Genomic DNA, 13,083 nt, shown 5'->3' with positions numbered 1-13,083 from the left:
TTCTTTTATGTTTTTCAATTAGTATTTTCAGTAATCCGCAAAAGTCAGTCATAAAATTCACCTGAATTCCATTTAGTGTGCATACATCACCCTTCGGTTGGGTGGAATAGAAAGGCTATTTGAATACAATTCAGTCCATGTAACTGTATTCTTAGTATAATACCAAGAATGAGAGATTGGTAAAAGGCTGTGTTCCATTCACGAGGGCGCCAACCGTGCAGAATCCATATTGTATTATGTGTGCCTGGGGAGCAGAGGAACAGTCCTACTTGAGTTCTTCTAAATATATTAGAAGTGCCACTAGGTCTACTTACTTTCTAACAGACACTATGAGAGACATCTATCATTGCTTCCACACAAGTTTTCTGGCATGGAGGGGTGTGACAGTGGGCACCTTTTTAAAGGTTTTTACATAAACTACACCAGGTCGGGGGTGTCCTTTACCATATGCCGGTGCATGATAAATTCCCCCATGTGAAATGTATTGAGGGTGTCAGTGAGCTCTCTGTGCATGCTCCATAGACTTCCCCTGTCTCCCACTTATACATTATGGCATTTAAAGTCACATCATTGTGATTCCTGATAAGGCCACAGTTTAATTCCTGCAACCTATTGCTTGGATCAGAAAAGTATCCATGTGCTGCCAGTGGATAGAGTGGGATAAGCTAATGCCAGACGTCTCTTGCAGTGAGGTATCCTCCCAGATACCCAAAATAATAGAGTGTTAAAATGCTACATACTCCATCCTTTATTTCACATATATCTTTTGTCTAGGGCTTGGTAGGAGTCCAAAATCATCAGGTTCATGTCCTTAGTATAGGTCATAAAAATTATGACAACCCCACATATCTGCTTTTCACAGCATCCAGTAACTAACACTAAGTAGCATGTCGGAAGCAAAGCTTAGTCACTCCTGTTCAAGAATAGGTCATGAATATCTTTAACTCAGATAACCCCTGTGTAACATTTTCAAGAACAGCTGATAAAGTAAAGGCTACTGTTCCACTTGCCCTTACCTGGGAATGATGATCCCTGCTGAGAGCCCCCCAAGTATCTGTTCTCACTACCTCCCATTGACCCAATTGCTGAAAGACTGAGGGGCAGTGATAATCTGTTGATGTTCCACCATAGACTTTATAGAGGGGAATTATCATAAGTTTCTTAGACCAGAACTGTTCTAGTTTCCCATGGAAAACAGTCAGAGCTCAGCTTTCATTTTTTCACAGCGGTTTATAAAATGAAAGCTGAAATCTGATTGGTTGCCAAGCATAACTAGAAAACTTTTACCTAGGACACTTCTGGTAAATTTCCCCTATGGGCATATGTAAGTTATAGTTTAAGTTGTAATTTACATTATCTCAGGTACAGACTTGGGTCGGCATGTACATTGATCTTATTCGGGGATCATTGTCCCCATTTACTGAATTAGTGAGTAGACCTAGCTCTGCACTTTTTAGTGTTATACAGAGGTTCTTGTTGAAATTTCTTAATATTTTGCTGTTATAATGAGTTCAATGTGTTGTGTGTGAGTGGGTGCGAACCCCAGCCCCCAATCAATCGGTTGAGATTGATATTGGAGTTGTTATAATGCCAGAGATTAATACCTTGACTTTAAAGGATCAGTCTTTACTCTGCAGATTACAAAATACCACTTTATCTTAAGCAGGTTTTAGTCCTGGAATTCTTTAAAAATACAAAAATCCACATGTGGTCTTTTTATGGAAGACCCGGTGGACAGGGTGGAACATTCTAGTCGTTAAGCGTACTTGGGCTTCTGGGGGTTATTTTTTGTCTCACACTGTTCTCTAAGTTAACACTTTGGTTGGCTGGCCCTCCTGTCAACATTACCAATGTTGCTACCATTTTATTTATTTATTAAAAACTCAATTCCACACTGTTTATTGAATTTGGTTGTTCAATTTAGTAAACATAAAAATAAAACTTACATTTTAAAAGAAAAAAGCTGCAAGAACAAGTAAAGCAATTGGTCAAAAATACTAAAGAAATACGAGAGATAGTTATGAGCACCTGTTCTGTTAGGAGAGATCTTCTTTGATTCTCCATTGGGATGTATTCTCAATTTGAGAACATATATGCATTGGTTAAAGGCTTTTTAAGGTGGCACAAATATGGGGCCAGGTTTTGGGAATGGCTGTTCCTAGGAGTGGCGCGTTGGCCCATGTTAAAGTTCTGATGCATGTGTGAGGTGATAGAATGTAGAAATTCTACTAGTTTTCATAGTATGTACACTAGGCTGGTATCACGGGAGGTATAGAATCAGTGGTACATAAGTCCCCAGCATTATAAATGGCCATTAGCTCATATTTCACATTGCTACCCAAACTAGCCAAAAGCTTTGAGTTCTATATGTTATCAGTATAAGCGTAATAGATAGTTAATAACTGCCTGAAAATGTCTGCTGGGGCAGACTGTGGGATTGTTAAAACTTAACATCCCTTCTGTACTCCTCCTGCTATGGTTCTTATCCTTGACGCAAGACATCTGCAGTGACAGCATTAGCGATAGTGTCTATAGCAGATCAGACTCTTTGTGGCTGCAACGCTCTGTCTTTTACTTATAACTTACAGAGATCAGCACAAGACCTTCCAACACTTAGTTCTGCGCAGTCATTGCTTTTTACAGTAAGTGACTTCACTGATAAAATATAGGTGATGACTGGCCTTTAACCTGCGAGCAGTGATTTATGTGAAAAGCGTTAATGGTCTATTACTCAGTGTACTCTGCAGTGCACTGTCTAGACAAAATTTCAGCTACTATATAAATTATTTTGCTAATATCTAAAGAAATAAAAGGTCATACAGAAGAATAACATTTCATCATCTTTTATACAGCAGAAAAACAAATAATGTGCCATCATACGGATGTGTACTAACCGATTTATGTGACTGCTATCTCTAATCTCATGTAATGTATCATCTATGTAAGAACACTATATGATATGAGTCAGTGCTGCCCCTCTAAGTGTTTGTATTTTTTTGCCAAATCCACATTTCTTCGGCCTTTCTGGAAAGGATATGACCACAATATAGCATTCCAGTGGTGGCCAAACTTTTCCACTCCATCCAGCAGATAAGCGATTTCGATCTGGGTAAAATCTTTGCGTGTTCCCTTCTGAGGATGGTTTTGCTCAGGGCTCCTGGACGGCTGCAAAAAAACAGGGATTCTTAAGCAATAAGACAAAGATATCCATTACTATGAATATGCAATGTGATGTCCTCATTTGCTGGAAAAATACAACTCCCAATACACCCTGTCAGCTGGAGAGGCACATGGAGCTACATTTTTTATACTGTGAAAAGCCACAGATGATTGATAATAACCAGAAGGATACCTTATAAGTAACACTGGAGGTCTGCTGCAGGAGTTCATTGCAATGCTCTGTATATATAGCAGTCAGGGTGCTCAAATATTTAGGTTCCATCAAATGTAAATAACAGTAAAACCAGTACAGGACATGTAAATCATATCTACCCTCTGCAAGTTCCATCATACAAAGAAAGAGTCATTTTAGGACAAGTCAATATCCCCCATATGTTTGACAACAATAGAGGGGATATACATTTACATAAGTACACAGGCTTTTATCATTGGACCAGCTATCTCAGATCTGAACATGCTTCGTCCTTGTGCTTATGGGAGACAAGTCACTACCTGAGGAGGCTTATTAACCTATTACTATTATGGACACATGCATGGAAGGAAAAACTCTTGAATGAATGAGCATCTGACCCACATTGGTCTTAGACGTAAGAAAGTGTTCTTGTGGTATATCTCATTACATAGAGGCTAATTCTACCTGCATGTGTACATGTACATTCTCAGGCCAAAGCAATGGAACTGTGGCCTGCTGTTTGAGGACTGCATTTCATTGATGTTCCTGGTTTGAGGACTGCACAATGATGACAATAGAAAAGGACTGCCCAAGCCCAAACACGGCCAAGGACAGGACCTGCTCTGAGCTTTGCGGTTCAGGCAGTTGGTTTATACACATGTTAGTGTGCATGAACTCATTGAAATACATGGGGAACTGTATTAGCTGTTTAAAAAATGGCTAGCACATGTCCAAAAACAATGGTGCAGTTTTTTGTGTAAGGCCCTTTACACACTTGCGTTACAGATCACGTCATAATCTGATCAGGGTGCGATCAGGGTTTGGTCAGTGAAAAACTGACATTTTGCATCAGAGTTCAATCAGTTTTCAGTCAGAGTTTGTTCAGTGTTGCAGTTTTTCACGCACGTTTTCAATGCAGTTTAAATGCGTTTTTCACACGCAGATAACGCACGTGAAAAGGACTCAGGGCTGAGGTCTATCTTTTCAGTGGCCATTGATGCGTGAAAAATGCATTGCACTTGCATGTATCCCAGAGTGCAATGCATTTTTGATGCATCTCCATAGACTTGTATGGTGCGTTTTTCAAGCGCGTGACTTGCAAAAGTAGAGCATGCCGAGTTTTAAACGCGCGTTAAAAGAAACGTGGGTGTGTGCGTGAAAAAAATGCAAGTCATTGATTACAATGGGTCAGAGTGTAATGCATGCGCAGAAAATGCATGTGAAAAACGCGAGTGTAGAAGGGGCCTAACTTTGCACATTCTTTTAGGTGGAAACTACTTGCACAGGTATTTAAGAAGTGTCTGCACCACAACTGTGTCCCATGCGACTCTTTTGTGGTGCAGCTGCACTAGTCCTCATGAAACACAAATGAAAGATGCTCCGGTGCTCTGTCAGACCTTGCACCAGATCTAACATGCAAACTACGACAAAATTGTGTCTCTAGCCCTAAGTTAAAGGTGTGCCAAAAAAGTTGATGCACTCTGTCGGAGCAGTGCAGGGAACGCCAGATTCATGAAGAACGTGCGCCAGAAATCCAGAATCTGGTGCCCCCTGCACACTACACATGCAAACCGCATTTAGTGCAGTTTGCGCATTCACTACACACTAGATTGGGCAAATAAGGCTCAGTTCACTCCTGTTAAATAATTAAAATAATAATAACAGATGTTAAGGGTGCATTCACATGTTCAGTTTTTCAGATGCGGTTTTTGAGGTCAAATAAGAAATGTAATGAAATAAAGAGGAGGTTCATCTTCTCTAAATGATATGTTCTCATCTATTATGATCCATACCTGCTTTTGGCTTCATAAACTGCATCTGAAAAACTGAATGTGTGAACGTACCCTAAGGCCCCTTACACACTAGCGTTTTTCACGCGGGAGTTCTGCGTGTGCTTTTGACGCGCAAAACTTGCATAGCACTCTGTCCCATTGTTTCCAATGTGTCTTTCCTCATTTGCGTTGTTTTTCACTTGCATTGCTTTGACGCGCGTCAAAATCGCAGCATGCTCTACTTTTGCGTTTCACGAGCATTTTTCCCACCCCATTCAAGTCTATGGAGACGCATCAAAAATGCATTGCACTCGCAAGCATTGCAAGTGCAATGCGAGTGCAATGCGTTTTAAATGGATGGGTTGCTAGGTGACATGAATAATTCCCCTGCTCGAGAGCGAGCATTTAATTAAAAAAACACAGTGAAGAACAGTGAAGAATAGAATAAAAACAGTGAACACAGGATCATTTAAGATAAAAACACAGTGCAGAACACAGTGCAGAATAGATTACAGATGTTCGGCACATCTGCTTACTTGTCGGGAGATACGCGCGGAACGGTGCGAACAAAATAGCATGTAAAGAACAATATAAATGTGTGAAGAAGACATTGCAGATGTATGGAAACATCTGCAATGTGTTCTTTACACACATATATAGTGTTCTTCACATGCTATTTTGTTCGCACCGTTCCGCGCGTATCTCCCGACAAGTAAGCAGATGTGCCGAAAATCTGTAATCTACTCTTCACTGTGTTCTGCACTGTGTTTTTCACTTAAATGATCCTGTGTTCACTGTTTTTATTCTATTCTTCACTGTTCTTCACATCTGCTAACTTGTCGGGAGATAATATACGCACGCGGAACAGTGAAGAAAAGATTGTAGATGTTTGCATACATCTGCTAACTTATCTGAAGACATTCTTTTTCAATTAAATAAAACATTTTATTCCCGAACCATGGTCCCTTTGAAAAAGTCCCATTGACTTAAAAAACGCGTGTGAAAAACGCACCGAAAACGCAAAAAACCGCATACAACACGTGCGTGAAAAACGCAAAAACGCTAATGACTCCAAGGAATGGAACAAGAAATGGAACAAAAACGCAGCCAAAAACGTCAGTTTTTCACGCATTGCACCCTGACGTGAAATGCAACGCTAGTGTGGATGTCCATTGTTTGCACCAGTGCTTAGGCTTATGTTATTTGGGACTTAAAAAATAGTGCTGCAGCTTCCACTGAAGTAACAGAAGCACTCTCAGAAACCATTAAAAGCCTGCTGAAATCAATGGACGTTTTAACAGATCTTTTAGACTTCTGTTTTTATTGTTTTAGTGACGGAAGATATTGAAAGAGGTCCGAAAGCAGGTGGTGAATACGGCCATTGATTTAAAATCTGTGCAATTTACTTGTTGTTAATAAATGATGTATTAACAACGCAGTTGTATACTATACCACAATACCAGATCTGCTTGTATTCTTTTTATGAAACAAGGGGCACATTTATGGTACACATCATATGATATATGTAATAATTTACATGATAAATAGGCTGTGACCTGTCATATGTTGAAAGACTACTAAAAATGTGACGGAAGCTATACATTTCATATAAGCCTTTAGCTACTCAGGTTTGGACATTGTTGGATGCATAAAAGGTTAAAGAACATTGTTGTATGTAGGCATAAACATGTACTTTACCTGCTCTCCAAAGGCATGAGGCTCATTGTGAGTTATCTCTTGTCTTTTAGTTGGCACACCCTTATCACATTTGGATTCTACACCTATATTTATTATTAAAGAAGAATTCCAATTAGAACAACTCTGGGCCTGTATTGGTGCTTACCTGGTGGATATTGATCGGAGAAAGTCAAGTGTTGGCAGCTCTGCCCCAAACTGATAAATAATTTGTACTGCTTATCTTAAGTTGCACTGACAGAAGCAAAAGTAACTTTACTCATTTACACATAGAGAAGTAAGAGGTTTATGGCCGTGGATCTTTATACATCCACTGTGGTTGTCTTTGTTAGATCATCCCCCTTCCAGCATCTCTAACTGCTGTATTAGTCAGCAATGCTGGACAGTGTGTGACTCATCCATTCATTTTTACATTTTGCATACAAGATATCAAGTGCTGCTTCCTGTAAGAACTGAGCTATTCTTCCTTCTACAATTAATAGAGGCACTGTACTTGACATTATGTGGCATATTTAAGGGTAGAGGTATGCTTAAGTGTAACAATGTAATATGGTATCAGCAGACATAGCAGCAACCAAGTGTCACAAATTCCCTGGTGTCTTTAGCATCCAATCACAGCCAAAGTTTTCCAGAAACACATAGGCATTGCCTTCAAATTCATGCTATAATTGGAAGCATTTAACAACACACGGTTGCTGGATTCCGAGCAGAGATGAGCAAACTCCAACTTTCAAGTTCATGTTCAGCCTCCTGACCTGGACATATTGATGGATCGGCTAGTGGAGTTCATTTGCAGGATTGGCTGTTCGGCTGCCAATCTGGAAATATATCCAGGTCAGGAGGCCCAACCTGAACTTGGAAGTTGGGGTATGCTTATCTCTAATTCCATGGGCCATATGCCTTCACAGTGATAATGACTACATGTAAGGGCCCGTTTTTTTCACACCCGTGGTTCAGTGATTTCCATGGATGACTCACAAAGCCATTGATTTCTATAAGTGTTTTCAATGGCTTGTATTTTCACTGATCCGTTGTGCATGGAAAAAATTAAGAAACATGTCCTACTTTTTTCATGGATGCGGATAACTGAAGGCAAAAGAAGTCTATGGGTTCGCAAAAAAACTGCTGAAACAACCCTTTTTTTCACTGATAAGGATGAAAAACCAGATGTGACGATTTCAAAGCAATGTTAAACCTTCAGTTTGCAGATACTGTGACAAAACTGTAGAAAAACAAAGACACAACGGAGACAAAATGCAACGGATGTGCAACTGAAGCTGAGCACCAACGCCAATGTGAAAGAGTCCTAAAGCTAAGGACACACTTTATCTTGAGTTTTACAATTGGAATGGATTTCCAACTGTTTTCTTAGAATATCTAGATAAAACAAAATTTATGTCCTACATTACTCTCTATCAGTGTCGGACTGGGATTCCTTAGACCCACCAGAGAAAATCAATCTTGAGGCCCATTCTTCATTATCCCCCAGGAAATATACTCTAGCAGCCTTCAAACTATGTTGTTTTTTGATGTTGTTTTTTTTTTTTTTTTTTTTCTGGGGTTCGGTATTGCGTTGAGCCAGGGCCAACCGGAGGATCCTTTGGTACTCTGGTGGGCCAGTCTGACACTTCTCTCTATGTTATCTACTGAGCATTGTTCTCACCTTGCAAGGAACTCGCTGTCTTTGTACAGTGGCTGCCTTTTTCATTTACTTTCCTTGTAGGGGTCAGCAAGATACCTGTAATACATGATGTAACTTATGACTGCTCTAGAAGAACCCTATTATATTATCAAATTAATTGATGTGTTGAGAAGCCCAATGTCTAACAACTTAATAGTAAAGCATTTGGAATTTCTGAATGAATTGAGCGAGTAGACCCTCAACAACAAATAATCTTTCACCCTTTCAGAAAATATGATTTTTCTGTTATCCACTGATCTATAATTTTAAGACCACTCTACTCCAAACTGAATTTTCTATAAAATGACATAAAAGCAGGAAAGCTTTTCTAGTACTCCATAGGATGCTTTCACTGGTGGAGTCATTTAGAAGTCATTAAGCAATGTAATCTATGCCTTTGTATGTTGTGCTGCATTCTATCAGAAATATCATGCCTTATTAGTGTTACGATTTACAGAAAATACATTTTGATCTGGGCCACTACGCCTCGGATGAGTGGTTTTCTGTTGTAGAATGATATTGCTTCGCTATCTATACAATAGGACATCAATCAATATCAAACCATTGGTGCAACACTCATCAGTCGGCACTTTGGCAGCCTCCAGGCAATGGAATAATTACTAAGAATACTCAGAAATACAACTTACTTCTCTGTTTAGTGATCAGCATTGTGAAGTGCTGCTGAACTCCTGTTCAAGTGAAAAAGGGCTCAGCTGCAGGTTCTGGTGCCAGTTACTACACAGAGAAAGGAGCTGATGGCCAGGGTTCCTAGTGTCATATCCCCATCAGGTATTGATGAACTACCCTATGGATATGGATTAATTGGGGGGAATTCATTAATGTGATGCAAGATCCGACAGTGCAGTCTAGTTCTGTGACAGATGAGAGTGCCCCCTCCTTTTTTTGGCACACTGACTATTTTCTGCCTAAACACGCCCCTTTCATGAAGATCACACCCCTTTCACAAAGGCCAAGCCCCTTTGTCGGAAAAGTGTCAACAAATGGTCAAAAACCCTTTATAAATGCCTCCTAAGCTGTTTTTTTTAAAACATAAATTCTGCTTTTTTTCCGGCAGATGCAATAATGAATTACTCTCATTGAACTGAAAAAAAAATCCTTTAACTATAATTTTTTTCCTAAAATTCGAACAAACCCTGCAGGAGTTAGTAGTTTATTTTGTTTACACGAGGAATACCACTGTAGCTAGTTATTATGTTACAATAAAATATTTTGGGGTACGAAGGACTTATCAATCCTATATTCATACAATTACCAGTATACATTGACAAACAGATAATGAGCATGTATTGTCTCTAAATAATAACTGATATTACCAATAGTATCCCTGTACCTGAAACAAATATTACCTCCATACAGTTATTGATCTTACTGCTCTGTTATTGAACAAACACCAAGATGCAAAGAATAGTATTATCAATATTCAGCTGTAAAAGACTGAGATAATTCTGCCATAACATAATATCATCTAAGATGAAAAATAATGAAAACCTAATAATAAACTGTTCTAAGCCTTGATTCCTGGACATTATTAGTATTCATTTGTAATGTATTATTATCCTTTGGGAGAGCTGAGATCTGCTCACAAATTCAACAGAAGGTATAAGATGATCTCCGCTCAGATACAATAATGCAGTAAGTCCTATCAGTAATGTATGCAGTATTCCGAGGCTTTGGAGCTGTCATATTAGAATGATACTTTAGTGAAATGCTGCCACCTACTGGTATTTTTGAGAGTAAACTAGATCTTTCTTCAAATCCAGAATTAAAGGCTGTATTGATATTAATCTCCATTTTTTAATCTGTAAGACGGCATTTTTTAAATATACTGTATCAATATCAATTAAAAAAAGGGCTTTATTTTTCATAGTTCATGTACAGACAATGGGGAACATTTATGGCCATACAACTTTAGAAAATCATTAATTTTAACAAAAAGTTTGCATTCATGATGATAAGTTTGGAGGCGGTAGATAAAGATAAAGGCAGATGACAGTTGAGCTCTGATTGGTTGCCATGGGCAACTAGAACACTTTTGCTCTCAGATACTTTGGATAAAACACCTTAGATCAGAGTGAGTTACATTCTTGTTTAGTATAAACTGGGAAGTAGTGGATTATAATATGGGTGGTTAGGGATCCAATGCCGCCAAAGACACTAACCAAATTTTAGACTGAGAAGGCCATCACCCATTAAATACTCATACATCTTATCTTGTTCTCACTACACATCTACACAAGAGCCATATCAAGACCTTTTAAGGTCCTCCAAGGGTCCAGAAACTGCAGATTGAAAGCATTTAGAATGGACACAACCTCCATTCCCCAAGAAGCTTTATACTAGTATCTTATGAAGTGAATTCCAGACTAGAAGGGCCGCATTCACTTGTAAATGACTATACAACTCAGTTCTATCAGTCTAATGTCTTACGTGTGGATCTTGTTATATTTTGAACGTTCGCTTCTCCTCTTCTAAGTGGTGTCAACCGCACACCTGTGAATATATAAGTTTTTTATTATAAATATCCAGAACAGTTTTTGTCTATTGGTACATTATACCTTCAATACACCACCAGGAAATTAATTCCATGATCCATCATAAAAGGGACTATCCTGGAAATCATCTCTACTCCTGATGTCACATAAAGGGTCAGGAGAGATGTCTTAGAGTTGGTCTTTCCAATAATATAACAGCACTAGGGGTCTAAGGGGTGACAGATAATATATTTTATTTCATCTATCAAATTAGTTTATTAATAACATAAGAACTTGCATTCATAAATTGGGGCTACATGGTCTGCACAATACTGGCCTGGTGCCATACAAGAAATAATAAGCCTACCTTCCAGTGTAGAGTTTAACAGCTTCTAGTATGACAAAGTGATGGATGCATTGTGAAAACACTCCTGACAAATGTTGTACACAGTACTATGTGAGTGTATAAGCTCTGGTTCTCAAACCTCATTCATCACTTTACGTCAGCACAGAAGACATTAAATACTATGTACAGAGAGAACTAATCACTTCTGTGACACCGAATCTACTCTCACTTTAACACTTGTGTTGTACTTTCTTTTGTAGTGACGCTGAACACATTTTCCATAAAGACATTTCTGTAGGCAACATGTTACAAAGCAGGTTGTGAATATTGTCCTATCTATAGGGAACATGTAATACAGAAGATTGTGCATAGTGTCCTATCTATAGGGAACATGCAATAGAGAAGATGGTACAGAGTGTCCTATCTATAGGGAACATGTAATAGAGAAGATTGTACAGAGTGTCCTATCTATAAGGAACATGTTATGGAGCATTGGGAGCTGGGCAGATTGTACAGTGTGTACTATTTGTAGGGAGCATGTTATAGAGCAGGATTTGCTGAACAGAGTGTACATTTCCCTACCTGTAAGGAGCATGTTATAAAGAGCCGGATTAAAGGAGGGGCTCCTGGGGCTCGAGCCCCGGGGCCCCCACCACTTTCACTATTTAAGGGGCCCCCACCAGTTTCTGACAGTCAGCGACTCAGCTCAGCCCGTGGCCGCCCGCATCGCGCATAGGGGTCTAGGATGTCAGCTGTGTCAGTGAGACACAGCTGCCATCACTGGGGGAGATCGCCGGTTCACTGTTTTTGCGGCAGAAAGTTGTGATGGGACGCCGGTGGCGAGTGATGAAGCCACACTGTCGGCGTCTGATTACTACATGCTGCCGCCAAAGCAGTGGGTCGGTGATCTCCCCCAGTGATGGCAGCTGTGTCTTCAGCAGCCGGCAGCTGCCTGAAGAGCGAGGAAGAGCCTGCAGCGTCGTAGGATCACTGGAAGGGAAGGTGAGGTAAGTATGAACTTTATTATTTTGTGGCCATTTTCTACAGGGGACTGGCGGCTAAATTCTACAGGGGGCTGTATACTAAAGGGGGCTGGTGGCTGTATTCTACAGGGGGCAGGTGGCTGTATTCTACAGAGGGCTGCAGGCTATATACTACAGGGTCTGGCAGGCTATATACTACAGGGGACTGGCAGGCTATATACTACAGGGGGTAGCAGGCTATATACTTCCAAAAACATTGTTGGAAGGGCCCCCAACAGTTTGTGCCCAGGGGCCCCCACCACCCTTAATCCGGCCCTGATGTTATAGAGCAGAAGGAACTGAGCAAATTATACAGTGCATACCTCCCAACCTTCCCAATTCAAGTGGGACAGTACCAGGGGCGTGACTACAGTGGTAACAGCCATAGCAGCCGCTGTTTCAGCGGTCCCATCATCCGACTTGACACTAAAGAATGGAGGATGTGCACCACTATGTACATATTATGCTGCACATTGTACAATATAATGGAGCTCATTTACTAAGGGTCCGCGGACCGCACTATTGTCGGAATATCCAACGATTTCCGACATGCGCCACATTTAGAAGGGTTTTTGGAGTACGCGATTGGATTTTAGCGCATCCGCACCAGCTTTCATGCGACAGAAATCCGGGGGGCGGGCCATCGGACGATCCGACGGATTTGGACTAAGAGCGAGATTTAACATTCAAATTTATGTCGCAAGCCAAGCACTTACATGCACC

At 40.2% G+C, this 13,083-nt stretch overlaps 1 protein-coding gene across 1 annotated transcript in view; it reads right to left on the bottom strand.

Annotated features, from left to right (window-relative positions):
- Positions 1-1,959: 1,959 nt before the first annotated feature.
- Positions 1,960-13,083, bottom strand: part of TERB1 (telomere repeat binding bouquet formation protein 1) — a 45,574-nt gene continuing 34,450 nt past the window's right edge. Inside the window, exons 18-21 of the mRNA XM_072116545.1 lie at positions 10,949-11,011; positions 8,483-8,557; positions 6,823-6,905; positions 1,960-3,165 (exon numbers count right to left, since the gene is read on the bottom strand). Coding sequence (XP_071972646.1) covers positions 2,965-3,165; positions 6,823-6,905; positions 8,483-8,557; positions 10,949-11,011 — 422 coding nt within the window. The 3' untranslated portion in view covers positions 1,960-2,964. The remainder of the gene's footprint in view (positions 3,166-6,822; positions 6,906-8,482; positions 8,558-10,948; positions 11,012-13,083) is intronic.

The sequence above is a fragment of the Engystomops pustulosus genome, chromosome 7, assembly GCF_040894005.1.
Source record: "Engystomops pustulosus chromosome 7, aEngPut4.maternal, whole genome shotgun sequence".
Taxonomy (NCBI): Eukaryota; Metazoa; Chordata; class Amphibia; order Anura; family Leptodactylidae; genus Engystomops; species Engystomops pustulosus.
This window is presented reverse-complemented; position numbering and strand designations above follow the sequence as displayed.